Source organism: Peromyscus californicus, unplaced genomic scaffold (genome assembly GCF_007827085.1).
Source record: "Peromyscus californicus insignis strain IS unplaced genomic scaffold, ASM782708v3 Scaffold_4__1_contigs__length_199733344, whole genome shotgun sequence".
Taxonomy (NCBI): Eukaryota; Metazoa; Chordata; class Mammalia; order Rodentia; family Cricetidae; genus Peromyscus; species Peromyscus californicus.
The window spans coordinates 92,744,961-92,764,624 of record NW_026294562.1 but is presented as its reverse complement, the minus strand read 5'-3'; the positions used below and the strand labels follow the sequence as shown (position 1 = coordinate 92,764,624).

At 46.5% G+C, this 19,664-nt stretch overlaps 1 protein-coding gene across 3 annotated transcripts in view; it reads right to left on the bottom strand.

The window, feature by feature from the left end:
- Irag1 (inositol 1,4,5-triphosphate receptor associated 1) overlaps positions 1 to 19,664 on the bottom strand; it is a 123,033-nt gene that overhangs the window by 34,204 nt on the left and 69,165 nt on the right. For all 3 annotated transcript variants that reach the window (XM_052712235.1, XM_052712234.1, XM_052712236.1), the window contains exons 6-11: positions 18,999 to 19,076; positions 18,307 to 18,359; positions 18,079 to 18,126; positions 17,091 to 17,702; positions 14,830 to 14,908; positions 427 to 550 (exon numbers count right to left, since the gene is read on the bottom strand). In XM_052712235.1, coding sequence (XP_052568195.1) covers positions 427 to 550; positions 14,830 to 14,908; positions 17,091 to 17,702; positions 18,079 to 18,126; positions 18,307 to 18,359; positions 18,999 to 19,076 — 994 coding nt within the window. The remainder of the gene's footprint in view (positions 1 to 426; positions 551 to 14,829; positions 14,909 to 17,090; positions 17,703 to 18,078; positions 18,127 to 18,306; positions 18,360 to 18,998; positions 19,077 to 19,664) is intronic.

Sequence of the window (19,664 nt, the reverse complement as noted above, 5' to 3'; positions counted from 1 at the left end):
CACTTTGACTCTCGTAAGGGCAATGAAGCCAAGACTGGAGGAAAAAAGGCACTCGATCCCTGTGAATGCTCAGTCTTCACGTGGTTTTGGATGTTGTGCATCTCTCCATATACAGCATGTCCCACAGGCAAAAGGTTCATTGGATTGAACCATGTGCCCTGTGTCCCAAAGCTCACCACTCTCACAGCTCTGTTGACTCTTTTGTCCTCAAAGGTTCTTGCCTGTGAATCCCGTATACTCCTGGCATTGGAAATATCAACCTGGCCCATGCTTGTACTTTGTGTTTGGATGCATCAGCCCTGCCTGGACCACTAGACTGTATCCCTTCTGGGATAAGGACCAAGACTGATACTCCTTTGTGTTCCACCCCGGCTCTATCATGGGTGCCCCCTGAAAGGTCTTCAAAAGCTGAGGTTCTGATTTTACCTTCCGGTGAGTGACTTGTGAACCCTCAGTTTACGCAGCAATATGTCAGAAATGTTGGGCATCACATCCAGACCACTCTTTGCCTCTTCTTCCTCAGTTCCAGGGGTGAGTTCAGAAGAGACCCCTGGAAAATAAGAGTGCTTCCTTAGAGGATGCCTGTTGGAAATCATACTAGCCACTAGTTTCAGGGCTCAGGAAGACTGTCAACACTTGTAAACACTTTGTCACATGCCAGAAACCTTACAATTGTCATCTACCTTACTTTACCCTCACAGAGCCCTGACGAGCTGCTTCTCAATCATCCCATTTTACAGGTGGATAATATAAGGATCATCACAGTTGGTAACTTGCTGAAGATTACAGGCACAGTAAATGACAGCCTGACTGCAAACCAACATCTGTCTGTCCCCAGCTGTTTGTTCCCATCACTCTCCACTGTGTCAAGTCAGAGCATACATCAGCGTTTAGTTGTGATGGCAACTGGAAGCTGGTTGGCTCTTTGGTTATGGTGTCTGGAGAAAACCTCCCTATTTGGCAGACTCTTCAAGAGATCTCTTGACTGATAATTCTTTCCCAAATAAATTCAAAAGTGCTGTTTTCTAGCTCCTACCTAGAAATCAACATCTGGTTTGCCACCAAATAGTAACAGAAGCGGGTGTTTTTCAGGATAAAGCTAAGGTCACCAGCCCTGTCACAGAAATACGGATGCCTGCTCGTCAACAGAGCCAACAAACAGCCTTTGATGCCTCCTGAAATGATGCAGGATTGTATCCGGGAAACAGAGAGAGCAAACCATAAATCTCTCTTCTGCTTGAACAGCTTTTGGGCCCTGCAAACCAGCCCTTTCCTGGATCTGTCCCCTATTCCCAGTTGCTCTTTAGGGAATCCTACAGTTCATGCTCTCTAGACACCATCCCAGGTCTATACATATTCTGCTTTGTTGCTGTTTAAGAGACCTAGGTGTGCTCTAGCAATTTTAACACAGGACATTGGCCAGCATCCTTGGCATTGACCTTTGCATCCATGGAGGACAGGCTTGCTGTGACTTACTGTGTAGTCACAGCATATTTAGAGCAAAGTAAAAGCCTCACACTTCTTTCATTTGAGCCAGTTCAGGATCCCTATCCTGCAGAGTGAGTGTTCTGTATTTCCATGCAGCAGTCTACTCATATTTACTTTCTTCCAGGGCCTTTGACCTAGCAGTGTTCCAAACTTGCTTGTCCATTTTCCAGAATTACAGGCCAGGCTAGAGATCAGGACTGAAGACAGAGTTGTAGCAATCATCTAAATGGAGTTAAGGCTGGGATTCCTGTCACCAGAGGAGACCAAGCAGGGAGGGAAGGAGGCACACTTGGCCTCAGTAAATAAGTTTTAAACAATTTGATCCTTTCTGATAACAGAATGGTATTACAGGTTCCCTGATATCTCAGTAATATAAGGACCATCTGTTGGGGAACGAACAGTCAGCCTTGTGTTTCTGGGTATACAACATTAGACTAGATGTCCCTGTAGCTACCTGCCAACTCTTGGGTTTTCTGCTGGCATTTATTGCTCATGGACAGTTCCACGTGTCAAGTGGCAAAACTGTGTCAGCTGTGGCTTCATTCTGTATTTCTACCACACTTAGCAGAGAGTCAGTTAGGCAGGGAGCTCCAGAAACTCTGTGTGTAACTGAAACATAACAAATCTAATGTCATATGAAGGACACACCAGAGGCTTCCGCCTAAAAAATTCTTTTAAGTTGAGGGAAATGAGGAGGAGGAAGAGGGATGAGGATAGAAAGGAGAAAAGAAACTAATTAGGACTTCTAGCCCTTGTAAAACAGCAATGCCGTAACTGGATACCGGGACCAAACGCCATCTTCTTGAAAGCAACCAAATAAGCAACCAAAAAGTAAACAAACAAACAAACAAACAAACAAACCACCTCTTCATACAACAACATTCAAATACAGGAAAGGGCCGTATTTTAAAAAACAATGGCTAAAGACAGAATTTCCTAGAAATAATGTGGTGCCCCCCACCTGTGAGGCTCCTTTTCTTCCTCCCTCAAAGAACAAGGGTTTTGTTGGGTTTGTTTGTTTTGAGATAGAGTGTCACTATATAGTCTGAGCTAGCCTTGGACTTGTGTGGTCCTCTCGCCTCAGCCTCTTGCATGCCGGGATTACAAGCATGCCTCTCACCACCTGGCTCAAGAATGGGTTCTGGAGAAGAGGGAAACTTCGAAGAATGCCAGAGCACAGAACAAGGAAGGAAGTGGACAGAGTGAGTAGGCAGCCTGTGGAGGGAAGTCAGGGAGAAAGTTTCTCCAGAAGGTTCTACATTCTACCAACACTGCAAAGACAAGAGAAAAGCTGCTGTCTGTCTTGCCATGTAGCTTTTCCCGCCAAAGAGGGGAGAGGAAGGGAGCAACGGCTGCCTGGTACTGTATCAGAATTGCTTACCTTGAACAATACGTTGGGGTTTACCAGAAGGGAAGACTAAAAATAAACAAATAAAGCCATCTTTTCTGATGAAGTGAGTAGCAGGAGACGTATGGACAGTTCCAGCTGAAGCTACCTCATGCCTGCAAGTCCCACTTCTGGAAAACAGCAGAGTGGCCAAAGTCCTGGGATTTTGTCTTTCTTTTCCTCCCTTGGCCTGGCAGAAGAGTGAATGGCTCCTGGGAAGGGTTGGGTCAAGTCTGGATAATAAACATCTATGCAGACTCTCGCTATGTTTCTATCCTAAATTGTGCTCCAAACCCCACTAATCCCCAGCCGCAGGAACAGAAATATCCCATCTTGGCACAATGAACTCAAGTTTTGGACTCTGAACAAAGGAATAGAAAAGCAGCAGAAAGGCAATCCTACCAAAGCTGCCGCTCACAGCTTCGCCTCCACTCCTCCGTCCCTCCCACCCAAGCGGCGAAGGCGCACACCCAAGCACCAGTCCGCAGCTAAACCACCGAGGAGGAGGAGGAGGAGGAGGAGGAGGAGGAGGAGGAGGAGGAGGAGGAGGAGGAGGAGGACACAGAGAGCTCAGTCGAGGCAGGAGGGAGTGAACGAAAATAAACCTGCCCTGCACACAAAGAGAAGAGAGGAGAACCAGACAGAAGCGGCCGGATCAGAAAGAACTGAAATGAAAATGAGCGACATGGCAGCTAGACAAAAATATTAGAGTTAAAAGAGGAAGGAAAGACGGAAGGTAGAAGGAAGGAAGAATGGAAACACACAGGAGGCAGATGTCAGGATGGACCCAGAGATGCAAGGAACACAGAAAAAAGCCAAACTGCATTTCTGTGCAAAATATACACTGTCAATGCTTAACTCCAGGAGAAATTAGAACCTGAAAAAAAAAATCTAAAGAAGAAACCAGAACAAGATAAGAAGATCAAACACAGATGGACAGGGATTCCTATTTAAGGAAACAAAGTAATGACTGAGAGCAGAATGAGCTAGAAATTGAAAACACAGCCAGTCGGTATATTGAAAATGAGGACATGTAGACAGTTTCACTTGAGTTGGTAAGGTGGTTGGGACAGATTGAATGATCATAAAGAATGTACAGAGGAAAAGAAAGATGGAAGGAGGTGGGTCCTAAGTTGAGTGCTACTGACCATTTCATCTAACAAACAAGATATTCAAAGACATAATAGGGAAAATTGTCCTCAGTGGAGGGGAGAGATGAACTTGGAGGTTGACTGTACGTAGGATGCTTCTGTTTTTAAAGCATGTCTATAAAGAAATGCTACTGCTGTTATTCTTAACAGAAAAAAAAAAGACACACACAGGGAACACAAGGGCTAATGGACATCAGAAACCAGCCTGCCCCGGGCTTCTCTACAACCCTGAACACAATGGAAGGAGTTAGCCAAGAATTTTATAACTGTGCGGGCTAGTGCTAACCAAGACAACATTGTCAAATATGCTACACCTCGGGACACGGAACACCTCTGGTGCTTGCTTCCCAGGGAAACCACTAGATAAGGAGAGACAGCTAAATAAGACATAGGTCAAATTAAAATGCCTAGGGATTTTACAGATTCTTACAGCCACAGGGAATTTACAGATTTTTACAGCCACAGGAAGGAACTGGTGGTAAGGGTGAAACTCTTACTCGAGTCCACATCTAGACAACTGTGCAAACCGGTTGCAGAGCGGAGTGTAAGTGTTGTATCTCGGACGTCGTACGAAGAAGAATTCAGCATTCAGACAGGCAGAGACGGGAAAGCAGGAAGACATGGCAGGAGAAGAAAATGCTTAATGAGATGTCCTGCTCCCGTTGTTTTCTCCATGCTCCAGCTTTGAGGTCTTTTTAATCTGGGAAAGACTGCCTCCCCCAGGCTGGCTAATTCCAGGAGCGAGGGGGGAAACTCTCCTTTGAGTGTATCTTTGGCATCTAAACCGACCTAACCAAACTAGAACCTATATTCCCAACCATCTCCTTTATCCATCTCGCACACCAAGTCAGTGTTCATCCTTGCCTTACCTCACCATGTAGCCAACACTCAGATACCTCTGTCCTTTCCAGTCTGCTAAAATTACTCAGACGATCTGACCCTAAGCTTACTTAGGGTACCGACTCTGCTCAGCCCACCCCTTACCGTGAAAACCCCAGTAAAGGGCTGAGACTGCTTGCTGTCCATCTTCTACCTCCTGACTGACCCTGGTCCCTTCCCAGGTGGCCCAGGCGGTACTGTACCTTCTATGCTAGGAAGTCTATGAGTATAAACTTCTCTGATGACAATTATTTCTCGGTCCCCATGTCTTGCCATACGTGACCCAAACAATGCTGGGTAAAGAATTTAGAACAATTACCCAAAACCAAATCATTAATGCCAGGAAAATCCACCACAACTCTAAACCCTTACTGTATTTCCTAATACATTGTCAAAACTAATTTCTCCTCTTTGGAGGAAGTGATTACGGAGATTCAGCAAGTTGTAGAGTTTCATGTCGCTTCAACTCAAACTCAATTAAATTGTAATGTTTTTATCTGGAAAGGTACATCTAGTATACTCTCTCCCCTTCCTCCCTGCCTCCTCCTGTATTTGAGGAAAAAGGGACATTTTGGTGCAACAAGGTAGTTTTTTCTCTCTTCTCTCTTCCAAGGCTAAGCCACTGGTTAGAATAAATTTCTTTGAATCTGTCTTCTCAGGAAGGCATTTTCCCTGTGTGAGACATGGGACTGTGGCCCTGCCTCAGAGTATGTAGAAGGACCATCCACCTACCTTAAAATCCTGATCCAGCTAGCCAACCACCCCTTAGATAGCACAACTGTTGAACTTGTGTTGTGATATATTATAATGACTCCATCTACCCTTGGGTTTTCTCTCACAGAAGGTAAGTCCATTCATTCATGAATTATTTCCCTAATTGTTGTGTAATTACCATGTCCCAGGCAAGGGGGGCTTGGAGCTAAAGATAGATTCCCTGCTGAGCAAAACTGTCACACAGCTGTCCCTCTCAGGGCTTATCGCTTAAGAGGACAGAGATATCAGAGGAGAATCCCAAATGGCAGCTCACTGGGTAAAGAAGAAGAGAAGAAAACCCTCCATAAAGAGGGGAAAGTGTGTGCCCAGCTGAGAGATGGAGGATGAAGGAGCTGCAGAAGGAAAACCCAGTGTTGGCAGCTGGGGAGAGAGTGGTTCTAGACGATGCTTCGATGCTCTGGGAGGTGAGTGGGGCAGGGACTCTGGACACCGTGTGGCCTATCAACAAGTCGAGAGTGTGGTCAGGAGACAGCTGAAACACTAATGGCTGCTGGGACAAGGCCGTCTCCTTATGGTCTGAGCCCCACCCCCACGTTTTGTATCCCACTCCCAGATAACAACCCAAGGAGTGGGCCATATCAGACTCGTACCTTTGTCTTGAAATAATGACCAAAGAGTAACACATTGTGCAAAATGTTCCCTGAGAAGGGAACAGGTTGAATCATCGGGAAGGTCAGATTTATCACGGAAACGAGTCCTCAGAAACTGAAAGAGCTGAGCTTCTGAGGACTCCAGAATGCTCTGAGAAGGACCTTTCCTGTCTCCCAAGAATGGCCAACAAACCTCACTGAGAGATTCGAGTTGAGCCTGGAAATATTCTCTGAGCCAGAGCTCAGAGGACTCCTAATCCTTTTGTTCTGGGTAGAGGGTGGGAAGGGGCCTGTGGATAGCTGCAGCCAATGTTGTCCTGTCACACATGGTTGACAAGCTAGAGTTCCACGGTCCAGCAACAGTCATCACAATGAATGTCAGGTTCTAACTGAACTAAAGATCACACAAACAGTACACCTGTTTAGTGAGGTCTGCAGATGCCATAATTATCCCCACCACAGAAGCAGGCAAACTGAGGTGCAAAGGAATAAGAAACTCGCCCAGAGCTCAGCATCCAGCAGATGGTGAAACCCAAAATTTTAGTCACCCACACCCTAGACTGAGAGACTAGGAGGAAGTGTTCATTCATTGAACACCCACCAGCGTTAATTTTGTTTTCTTTCTCTTTTTTTATGTTTTGTGCATATGTACATGTGTGTGTGTGTGTGTGTGTGTGTGTGTGTGTGTGTGTGTGTGTGTGTGTGTGTACAGAGAGAGAGAGAGAGAGAGAGAGAGAGAGAGAGGTGCCATGATTACAGACCTGTGCTCCAGCATTTGGCTTTTTGTGGGTCCTGGGGACCCACACTTGCAGAGCAAGCGCTTTACCCACTGAACCAGCTCTCCAACATAGTTTTCTTTTTAAAATTGGGTACTTAGAGTAGTCAAATTCACCTACCTACTTGTAAAACTCAGCGATTAGTCTATTAATATTAGGTAGTGAGATTTTGCTATGGACTGTGTATATTTAGATTAACACAATTTTGTGGGAAAGTTTGACTATATGCACACAACACATACACACACATACATGTAAATACCCTTTAATCCACCCATTTTACTTATAGGATGACATCCCTTAGAAAATAAGCATTTCTATAATATGTAAGAGAGTGTTCATTATACCATTGTTTATAGTAGAGAGAAATGAGGGGAAAGAAATATATATCAGTTTAATTTTTATTTTAAAAATTTAAAGCTACATAGGTATTAAGTGGGAAACTGTCTAGGTATATTGTTAAGTTGAAAAAATGATGTGACAGGTACCTAGCCAGCCACTAAACTCTGCCCACATGAATGGAGTTTGAACTTGGCTTACGAACGGCTATCAGACTAGCAACCATGCTCCCAGCCTCCTCTACTGCCCGTGCAGCTAGGTTACCACAGAACTGAAACCAAAGGGGTGTTACAGTCCACACCCTGCTCTGGATTCTCTGTCTCTTTTCCCTCTCATGGGACTCCAGATCTGCCCAAGAGACTGCTGGAAAGATAGCAAAAAAGACATGAGGGTCCCTGGATGGCTGGGCGGAGCAAAGCTAGCCAACTTCTGAACGATTACTCTGGAGTTATAACTGAAGAGTGAATGATAATACTGTGTCTGGATTCCCTGGGTCCCAACGATTTAGATTTTATTTTACCCAATCCAAGAAAAGTTGCAGATACTTCAAAACAAACACAGTTACAGTTACAGACTTGAATGATGGCTATGAAAGAAAATATACCAAGTACCCATTTAAAAAAAAAGGAAAAGAAACAGAAAATACTAAATAAATTGAATGGTATATAATCTGTTCAACAAATACATTTGATAGACTTCAACACCAATTTTGAGATTTGGGAAAGAAAAATATGTAAAAAATTTTAAATTATATAATAATTATAAATATATAATTATATATATACATATATATTAAAAGGTTAAATAATACCTGTCCTGGTTAGTTTTTTCATCTTGGCACAAATGAGACATATCTAGTAAGAGGGAATCTCAACTGATGAACTGTCTTTATCAGACTTTCCTATGGACATCTCTGAGGGGCATTTTCTTGATTAATGATAGGTGTGGGAGGGTCCAGCCCAATATGGTCCTCATCGGTATAAGAAAGCAAGCAGATCAAGCCAGCAGCTTTCCTCCATGGTTCCTGCCTCTGCTCCTACTTGAGTTCCTGCCCAGATTTTCCTACATGATGGCCTGTGATCATGTAAGCCAAATAAACCCTTTCTGCCTCCAAGTTGTTTTGGTCAGTGTTTTATCACAGCGACAGAGAGACCTAACTAGACAATATCATGTTTTATAATGATTACATATACTTTATATCAAAGCATAGAAATATAATTTTAAGTAGTACATTTATCTAATAAGATGCAATAAGAGAGAGAAAAACACACTAAAATTCACTCAAAAAGCGAAACAAGACAAAATGTTCTCCTTATCACTATTATCACGTTTGAGAGCGTTGCCAAAGCAATAAAGCACACACAGATGCAGAGAGATGCACATCGCCTCCCATGGACAGGAGAACAACCACGATGACAGTGAACCAGATAAAATAAAAGGAACAGGAGGTTGCGTTGTAAATTCAAAAAGAAAAACTGTTCTGCAAAGTGGCCAAAGCCATAGAAGTTACACACATCTGGATTCTGATCCTGCTTCTGCAGTTGAGAGACACACCACCATGGCCTTCATAAACCTCAACTTTTGTGTGTCATGTGACCACAGTAAGGCTGCTTCTCATGGTTATTGTGAGCACTGAGTCTGACAGGGTCAAATATTCAGCATAGCATCTGGCATGCATAATCATCCTAGCTTCTGTCACTGTAACAGTCACTGGAGTCAGCACGCTACTGTTTAAGAGCAGTATTTGTGACACAGGAAATATGTAACACCAAGCCACACTCATCTCCACCACTAGTGATCCACCAGAAAATCCAGTGAACTAAGAGTCTTGGTTGCCAAGAAACAAGTGAAAGTGGCACCACAGAGTGTAGCAAGAGCCATACGCAAAGCACATTAGACATGCTGGAAGAGAAAAAAGAAGTACCTACACATGTCCAATGGAGAGCTGAATGTCTGCAAAGTAAGTAAAGCAATGGTTTATAAATTGCAAAGCAAGTAAAGCCTAGACAGTCCTTCTGAATCCAGCGTGTGAGGTGCACAAGATGGTGTAAATTTCAAATGTGAAGGAAGCATACAGATGTCATGAAATGTAAAACTCCATTCACTTCTGGTGTAGACTCCTGTTTCCTAGCTCCTTGCTCATTCTGTGATCTTGATTTGGTTCTGTCTAGAATATTAACACATACATTGCAGAAGAAAAGCAAGTAGGGAAGACCAATCCCACTGTACAAGAGAGCACAGTCTTACTAAAGCCACGATTAAAATGTGCCCTCTTGACCAGAAGGATACAGAGCCAAGCTGGATGTGGTGGCACACATCTGTAAATCCCAGCATTCAGTAGGCTGAGGAGTAAGGATTGTTAGTTCCAGGTCAGTTCAGGCTACAGAATGAGATTTTTGTCTCAAAAAGAAAAGAAAGAAAAATGAAACAAAACAAAAATTAAAAAATATAAAACAAAAGACAATAAACATAATCAACAACAACAACCAACAGGACCCTTACTCCCCCATAAATATATGAATGTAACATGTGACTGTTTAAGTCACAAAGAAATATAGACACTATTAAAATGTTAATGCAGAAATGAGCTCTTAAGTCTTAAAATACCTATATCTTAAAATGAAGTTCAGAGGACATTCAAGACCATTGGTCTTATAATATTGGTCTAAATAATGACTTCCAGGCTACATACTGAGACCCTGTGTCAAAAAAAACAAAATACAACAACAACAACAACAAAAAGATGAAGTCAGAGGTATTAGTAAAATAAACACAAGTAAATGAAACTATAAATATGTGAAGCATGGCGTGTGCATATCATGTGTGGGGATGCACATGCACACACACACAAATAATAAACTAAAAAGTTTTTAAATATCGGAGAGATGGCTCAGCAGTTTGGAGAAGATCTGGTTCGATTCCCAGCACCCACATGTTGCATCCAACTGTCTGTTACTCCAGTTCCAGGAGATCTGATGCCTTCTGGTTTCTGTTGGCCCTGCATGGACATGGTGCATGGATATATGTGCAGACAAAACACCCATACACATAAAAGAATATAAAAATAATTTTAAACATTAAGAAAATATTCAGACAAAGTGTTCATATCTGTTATGCACAGACGTCACATATATTACTAACAGTCAAAAAAATATAATAATCTAGGCCCGAAATGGATAGATATAAAGCAAAAAAGTTACTACCAAAGAGAAAAATTTAACCTTGAGCATACTAGAAAATCAACTGAAATAAAAACAAAATGTCATTTTACAGTAGTAATAGCACATTATAACTGTCATCCTTTTCGTTTGCTTGTTTTGAAATATAGAGTCATGCCGGGTGGTGGTGGCGCACACCTTTAATCCCAGCACTTAGGAGGCAGAAGCAGGCTGATCTCTGTGAGTTCAAGCCCAGCTTGGTCTACAAAGTGAGTTCCAGGACAGCCATAACTACACAGAGAAACCCTGTCTCAAAAAAATAATAGTAATTAAAAAAAAGAAACATAGAGTCACTCTGTAGCCCAGGCTGGCCTCAACTTGGAGTCCTCCTGCCTCAGCCTCCTGCCTGCTAGGATTACAGGCATGTGTCCTCATGTCTCATGTTCTACTTTGCTTCTCTGTTGCTGTGATGAAACACTGACCCAAAACAACATGGGGAGGAAAGGGCTTATCTGGCTTACAGGTTACAGTCCATCATCATCAGGGGAAGCCAGGGCAGAGACTCAAGGCAGGAACCTGGAGGCAGGAACTGGAGCAGAACCACGGAGGAACACTGCTTACTGGCTTGCATTTTAGCTGATTCCAGATCCAGTCAAGTTGACAACCAAGATCAGCCACCATACCTGGCTATAACTGTCATTAGTAATGACCGCCTGCTTCTTACTCTACTATATTCTGGTCAGAAGGACCAAATCAGAACAAAATCCAGAAATTGTCATACTTAGAAGAAAAATATACACATACATTTGGAACATTTGATAAGAAGTGAGTATATCTACACTGATCCAGAGACACTCAAGTCTGAGAATTTATCCCAAGGGAATTCCTTAAAAGAAAGAAGAAACAAAACAAAACAACCCCACAAGCACAAAGACAAAACTGTTTATAGCGGATGGAGAACTATAAACATGTGAAATAGTTTACAATAGAGATGGTCACACAGAAGGAAATATGAACCATTCAGCTGTAAATATGAAATCTAAATACATCTAGTTATGATAACTTCAGTGAAACAAATCTTTAAAAGGAAGTTATATCTACACCATCAAATTGACTTAGGAAAAACAATAGATACTGGAAAGAATAAAACTGTGATGGGGCTATGTATAAAAGCTTCTTAAAGGATTTCTTTACTTTGTGTGTATGAGTGGTTTGCATGCTTATGCACCATATAGGTGCCTGATGTTGGAGGAGGCAAACAGAGGGTGTTGGCTCCCTGGAACTATAGTTACAGACAGTCATGAGCTGTCATGTGGGTGCTGGGAAGTAAGCCCATGTCCTCTGCAAGAGCAGCAAGTGCTCTTAACTGCTGGGCCATCTCTCCAGCCTCATGTATAGAAAATCTTAAGAGGTTTTTCTAGTGTTTTGATAAAAAAAAAATTACAAGTGAAGAGGATACATTTAGAAGGACACCTCTAAATATGGTTAGTGTTTTGTGAGTATGCATATTTATAAACATATGTGGTTTAAATCCATGTATGTGTACAGAGGGTAGAGGAAGATGTTGGGTACTCTTGCTCTGGCATTCTTTATCTTGCACCTTGAGGTTTCTGGAGGTAAACTGCAGCCAGCTAACCATATCAGCCCTCCTGTGTCCATTCCTTACAGCTCTGATGTTACAGACATGCATTGTGGCCACAACTGGATTTTTATGTGCGTGTTGGGGATTCAAACTCAGAACCTCATGCTTGTAGAATGAGCACACCCACCCCTGAGCCTTCTCCCTAACTCCAAGATGGGTGGTTTGTTGGTTTGTTTGTTTTGGCTTCGTAAGGCAGGGTCTCCCTACATAGCCTTGGCTGTCCTGGAACTCACTCTGTAGACCAGGCTGACCTTGAACTCACAGAGATCCTCCAGCCTCTGCCTCCAGACTGCTAGGATTAAAGGCATTTGCCACCACACCCGGCTCAAGATGGTTAATATTTTAAAAATAATTTAGCCTTTAAAAATGTTTTCCTAGAGATTTTACCTCTGGGAGCCTTGTTAATGCTGAGTAGGTATTAGTCATTGTATTTCAGCCCAGAATTTTTCATTCCCCAGTGATGCCCAGAGTAATCTCACATGGCAATTTATAAGATGACTGACACTGGCCATGGACAGTGTGAGGGGGAGTGTGCCTTTCCAAAGGTGCTCTATGAGGCCTGGGACCCACTAGAACCCACAGGAGAAAGGCAGAAGTTTCCAGAAAGTGGTCTTGCAGTCACTGTCCTGCTCCCCATGAGCTGGTCTCCTCTGGATTAGTTTATTTAAAATAAAATGAAGCTAAAACATGTTTGATAACTGCTCCTGGGATGGCTAACCACATGATGACGTCAGTAGCTCTTGGGGCCTCAGTTTCCTAACAGTCAATGAAAGCAGACATCCCTGCTTCTTAGTTTCCTGGGAGAAGATTGAATCAGAGTCCCAAATGACTTAGTCTGCAAAATGCTAGAGAGAATTTACTGAGATGACATGAAAAGAAGTAGGGTAAAATATTGTACGGTCTCGTTTATGTGAGGGACCTAGAGAAGGCACCATCCACACAAACAGGAAGTGGCATGGTGGCGGCCAGGGGCTGGGGGAGCGGCATGGGCAGCTGGTGTCTTGTGGGTATGGAGCTGCAATTGGGGAAGATGAAAAGGCTCTGTGGATGGACAGGGGTGACGACTGCACAATAGACCATGACTGGACTCAAAGCCACTGAACACATGCTGAGAATGATTAAAACAGTGAAGTTAATGCCACATATGTGTTATATATAACACTGTATACATCACCACTTAACAGATGACTAAATGCCAACAAAAGCAAAGATAAGATCTAGACATAAATACAAAATCAGCCAGGAAAGGGGGGATTTTAGAGCAGGCAGACTTACCCACTGCTTTAAGACACAGGTACAACGATTCAGAGGGCAGGGGTGACGGCAACAGAGCATATACAAAGCACAGGGGCAAGGTGGTGAGTGTCCACAGGGTACAGGCCTGGGGAAGAGGGAAGGACAGGGAGCCTGCCCTTCTAGAAGTACCCTTCCGAACACATTCTTTCTCCTTTGCCCATCATGAAGCACTCTGGTTATAGGTCTATTTTATGCAACTATCTCAGAAACTCCTCTGTGAACTCTTTTACAACCTCATCCATTTGATCCTTCATAAATACTTACTCAGGGCCTATTAGTGCCAGGCACCATTGTAAGCATGCAGCCTACAATATGTGTGAAGACACACGTGTGTACACATAGACTGACTCTTGTGGCCTCTAGGGATCGCAACATGTACCAGGTGCTGTCCTAGGTACACTGTAAATATGCTAATTCATGTACTCTCCTTGATAATGTTCATGGCAACTGTGACAGCCCGTGTTACAAGGTGTGAGTGGGGATTGGGTCTGGTGAGGCCGACAGCTTGTTCAGTCAGCAGCAGAGCCAGGGTGAACAGCTGGGGCTCACACAGGGACATGGGCGAACTCAAGGGAAGAACAGACTAAGGCGGGAACAGGGAGGGTCCGGCCTCTTGCCTTATTTTCAGAGAAGTGTGGTAGAGTGTGGGGCAGTGGAAGCAAAGCCCTGGAGGGCAGGGCTGGGTTATGGACTTTGCGGTGACAGCAGATTAGAAAGAGAGAGCGCTGGTGTCTTGGAAAGAGGAACCGATCTATTTGGGTGGCTTCCTGGGTGTGAGGGGGAAGGCAATGCCAAAAGTTCAGGCCTGGGGCACTTTCCAGACCCACTGTCATTAGCAGGGCTGGGGTGGCAGGAAGGAGACAGGCTTGGGTACGCTCTGCCTCAGTGGGCTGTTCAATGGGCTTCCCCAGATGGGAAATCTGGTGTTCGCATGTGGAACACCCTTGACTCAGTGGACTAGCCAGTCCTGGGAGGGCACACAGGGAGGGCAAGCGGGGTGGGGGAGGTGGGGGTGGTGGTGTTGGGGGGGGCAAGAAGGGAGGGCACGCAGGGAGGACAAGCGGGGGGGTATTGGGGGGCAAGAAGGGAGGGCAAGCAGGGGGGCAAGAAGGGGGGCAAGTGGGGGGAGGGGTGGCAAGCGGGGAGGGCAAGCAGGGAGGGCAAGGGGGGGCAAGCGGGGAGGGTAAGCAGGGGAGGCAAGCGGGGGGGGGGCAAGAAGGGAGGGTAAGCAGGGGGGCAAGCAGGGAAGGTAAGCAGGGGGGACAAACAGGGGGGTAAGCAGGGGGGCAAGCAGGGAGGGCAAGCAGGGGGGGGTAAGCAGGGGGGTTAAGCAGGCCCCAGCAACCTACCTTTGTCCTGCTCTGCAGCTTCACTCAGTTCGGGAAGCTTGAACCCCACCAGGTTCTGGTTTCTCATCATGATGTGTTCCTTGGTGAGAAGGAGAACAGACACAGTTCAGACTCTTCTCTCTGTTCCCTACGGCTCTGTTACCACTCAGCCTCAGGTGGGTTTCCAAGGACGAAGGCCAGAGTAGGTAAGTTGGCATGACGTGGTATGGGGAGGCCAGAGGGGCACAAGGTCCTCTCCCGGCCCATAAAAGGGCCTGAAATCCCACCATTTGTGCCACACTCATCGTGTTAAGAACCACCTCCCACACAACTTGCTTGTAAGTTCTGGGCCTCCGGGGAAATGAACTGCCCGGCCTTACTGTGAGGGCTGTGTAGGGACTGTGGAATCCTCAGGGACTAAGGACTTTGACACTAAGGTCCTGAATATGCATGCAGCTGCTTCTGGGAGCAATTATTGAAGGACTCATAACTGGCAGTGGCTTCCTGCCCTCCTCTTCTGTTAAGTGATAGTCCTTCTTCAATGACCTTTGTGGCCTGAGAGTCTGCCTGGGGGACTGAGCAGGCGGAGCTAGGGTGAGGGTGTTGTGGACCCAGCAGGCCACTCTTGCTCCAATTCCTGTCAGACTAGAGCCCTCTAGTGGGATCCTGGTGCCATCCAAGGGTTTTCAGCCTCCTGGTGACAGAAGCCACTTGAGTGACTGGCCTCTGAGTAAAAGAGGAAAGAAAGAGGCCAAGAGAGAGCACTCAGGAGCCAACAGAGCCCGGGCCATGCCCTTGCTGACATACTTAGCAAGCCAGAGGTCCAGAGGTCCAGAGCCCCTCAGCGGTCAGCACAGCGGACAGGGTGCAGAGTGTGCGCTGGCCACCGTTGCCAGACCAGCTGGGGGCATGAGCGGCTGGGCTCTCTGCAACTTCCTTGGCTGAGAGAGTGACCTGAAGGGGTGTGGGGAGTTCTGAGGGAGTGGCTTACTCTCCCAGCATTTGAAGAGAATGATGGTGAACCCCCAGATGTCTGCCCACTTCGTTTCCTCTTGCCTTCATCACAGATGTGGGGTGAGGCCCACTGTGGGTGGCTCTGCCGGACCTTGTTCTAAGCTACCAGGTACCGTGGGCTCCAGAGTGGAGGATGGGGGTTCTATGTGGAGTGTTCATCTTCCTAAGCCTCCACCCCAAAACATCAGAGAAGATCAAGATTCTATCTATCTATCTATCTATCTATCTATCTATCTATCTATCTCTCATCTATATCTATGACTGGCTTCAAAGTCACTATATAGCTGAACATGACATTGAATTTCTGATCCTCCTGCCTCTGCCCCTTGGGTGCTGGCATTATAGGCCTGAACTACCACCACACAAGGTTTTATGCGATTCTGAGAATGCAGATCTTTGTGCATGCTGGTATGCACACACTCACTCTACAACTGAGCCACTTCCTCAGCCTCAGGGAGGCTCTCTGGACAGCACAGTGGCCTGTTGGGATGTGTCCTTGCTAGTGGAGATATTCCCATTGGAGCTGGAGCCCTTCAGACCCTCACTTCCTCTCCCCAGTAGAAGAGCCAGGGGATGGTGTCCTTCTCCATGCCCTAATCTATAGGATCTCAGTCTCCTTGACCTGGATTGAGGTTGGCCTTCTGAGAGAGAAGGGACTGAATCAGGACTATTTTAATCCAGTTAACCCCTCCCTTTTACAATCTGGCCTCTCCTTCCTCCTCCACAGTCACACATTGTATAGCAGGGCAGCCCCCTGACTGACCACTGTCCTAATTTGATGACCAATGGAAGTTGAGGACACTGAAAGAAATTCACCATGGAAGAGCAGCCCCTTGTAGACATCATCATAGTGGTCCTTGAGTCTAAGGTCCTTGGTTAATAGGTACCAGGAGGGCAGGCTGGATGCCATTACAAAAGAAAAGCCTGCTTATGCTGGTCTTGCCCAAGTCTAGGCATGACCAGATACTCCATCAAAGGCTCTTGCCCCTAGATCTAGCTGGAGGAGGAAGACAGCCCTGGATAAGGATTCCATATGGCCAGCTTCCCCTGAGCATGGCTAAGTGTGACTTCTATCTATTAACAAGAGCCAAAGGCACCTGAAGGTGCTGCTATGGAGATGTGACACTGACAGAACCGGCTTCTCAGGGTCAAGTTTGGGACTCCCTGAGGTCCAAGCTGCCCTGTCTCAGGGCGCAGCCTGAGTACAAAAGTCTGTAGCTCATGGGGGACCTGGCATGCACACACTGTGCATGGGGGCAGGAACCCACCTCCCGAAGCTTGGTCAGTTTCTGCATGCGCACAGGCTGAACTTGTATCTGGAAGTCTTTGAGCCCAGGTGGCTTGGCTGGTTTGGCTTTGCCTGGAAACCGCTTCTCTTCCTCCGACAGAGGCAGCTTGGCAAGTACCTTCTGCAGCAGGGGACCAGGTTCGTCAGGGCTGCTGTCCCAGGAGACTCCCCGTATCAAGGGGGGCCGGCACACAGGGGGCCGCAGTTCAGCTTTGGGGCCAGCCTTGGGCCCCACAGGCTCTCCAGCAGAGCCTTGTCCCTGGGGATGTGGAGAGACAGTTCCTCCTGAGCCTGGTACTGTGCTTCTGGGCAGAGGGCTGCCTTCCCTGGCTGTCTTCAGGAGCTGCCTCCCCAGCTCCATCTCGGCAGGGCCAGGCTGGGGGCTGTTCAGGGCCATTTTCCCACTGATGCTCGCTCCAGAAGCCTGAGCCATGGGTGTGGCCTCCGGATGCTGAAGGGGGTCAAAGTTTTCCTTTTGTTCTACTGTAAGTGCTTTGGATTTCTCCACTGTGGGAGAGCGGGGAGCCAGTCTGCCTTGAGACACTTTCCTCTGGTCATTCTGCTTCCGGTCGGCTAGCCCTTTGGAGACATTCTGAAAGAGACAGGTAGTGTTGGGATCCTGGAGGCAGGCTGAGGAGACTCAGACCTTGACAAGAGGCCTATTTATGTATATGCAAATGCGGTGACCCCCAGCTTTCCTGCAACTTCTCTGGAGCTGAGAGGAGCAGCTGATATGTCTGACTGTGGCTGGATTTGGGGGTGCAGGATCACTCTTCTGGGGCCTGCCTTACCTCTTTCCCTCTCAGACTTCCATCTCATAAGATGGAGGCGTCTTCTGCTTGCCCCAGCACCCACCCTCTACACATCCGTGTCCATATATCTGGAGGGTGCCCAGGCGCCAACCCAGGCTTCTGAGACCACGTTCCCCACATTCAAATCTTTGCAAAGCGAGCAAAGCACAAACTCACAGGCTCGCCGAGGTGAGGTGAGGAGATGTTGGCCTCATGCCCCTTTTGCTGAGGAAGAAAACACAGGTCAGCAGCAGTGGGAAGAGGCCTGCGCCCTCTTGAAGCTTAGCAGGGTGTGTAAATGCCCCCCTTTGCCCCGCGCCTCCCTCATTCAGGGGTTACAGAGGGTCCAGGGATGGTAGGAAAAAGATCCACTGGCCTAGAAGTAGCACACGGGTGTGGTGTTACCTGTGGTGATGCTCCCAGCAAAGGGGACTGTGGGCCACTGCCTGTGTCGAAATCTGCAATGCGCCAGTGAAGGTAAGTGATGTCATCACCTAGCCCTGCATTTGTCACTTTGACATCAGTTCACCCCTGCCCCCTGTCTCTCCCACCACAAAACCTCTTTGAACCATCAGTTGTAAGGTCTGGCAGCCAAAGCACTGTTGCTGCTCACCTGCCAGCATTAAATTACCATAGAAACCAAATAAGGAAAGTAAGTCATGGGGGACCTCAAGGTTTGATAATTAGGAAGCATCTGTGCATATTGGATCCTGGGCTTGCCCTCCAGCACTGGCAAGGGCAGGCTGCCCACTGTGGAACTCTGGTGGCTGAGGGCATGGCTCTGAACACAGCCTGGAAAGGAAGATCCTGAAATGCATCCTAGGCTTGGAGATGTAGCCCGGTGGTAGGGTGCTTCCCTTGCATGTGTGAGGGCCTAGGATCAGCCCTAGCACCACAAAAACAAACAAAACTCAGAGTGGTCCAAATAGGAGGAGTCAAAATTATCTGTGATGACCCCTCTCTGAGCAAAGAGCACCCATCATAGCCCCCTTCCCGTGACCTCAGGCCTGCCCTCACTCAGCCTGTCTTCTGCTGCCTGCCATATTATTCCCAACCCTCAAAGCCTGCCCCCATGGAGGGGGTGGGGTCAGCCTCACCTGGTGGCGTGGAGATGGTGGGTGAGCAGCTCCTAGAGGGTGTAGGAGAAGCTCCAGGGCTGAGGTTTGGGGAAACAGCTGTAGAAACAAACAACACCTGGCTGGCATTCATGAAGGACTATGACTTCCACCATCTAACAAATGCTCCTCTCAGAGACTTCACCCCAGGAACCCAGACTGCCTTGTCAAAGTCAAGGGCTGGTTCTATTACACCCCAACTTTTGCTATGGCCACCTCAGCAGAGGGACCTTCAAGTAATTTCCAGTATGGGGTCCTATTCCTTAGACTGCTAGGCCTGACCTCAGAGAACTTTCTAGAAACTGAGGACCTGGCATTGTTTGACAGGAAAAGCATGCAAGGCTGCACTTTCTAAATGTTGTAGGACCACTCTGATTTCAAACGCTTTCCTTGTCCTCCAAGATCATTAATCTAAAACCCACATCATCTTTGCTTTCAGGAAGGAGAGGAACCACAGCTCAGGGTGGCAGAGGGTCCTGGGAAAATCATCTCTCTAGCCCAGAATTTCTCTCGAAGTCTGTCTCTTCTCCAGAGTTGGAGAAGGAGCCTAGATGGCCTCCTCAGACCTATGCTAGGGAGATGCCTACCCCAGAGCAGGGTCTTCATCGGGAAGGTAGGAATGTTAGGCAGACTGTGTTGTGCAGGCCA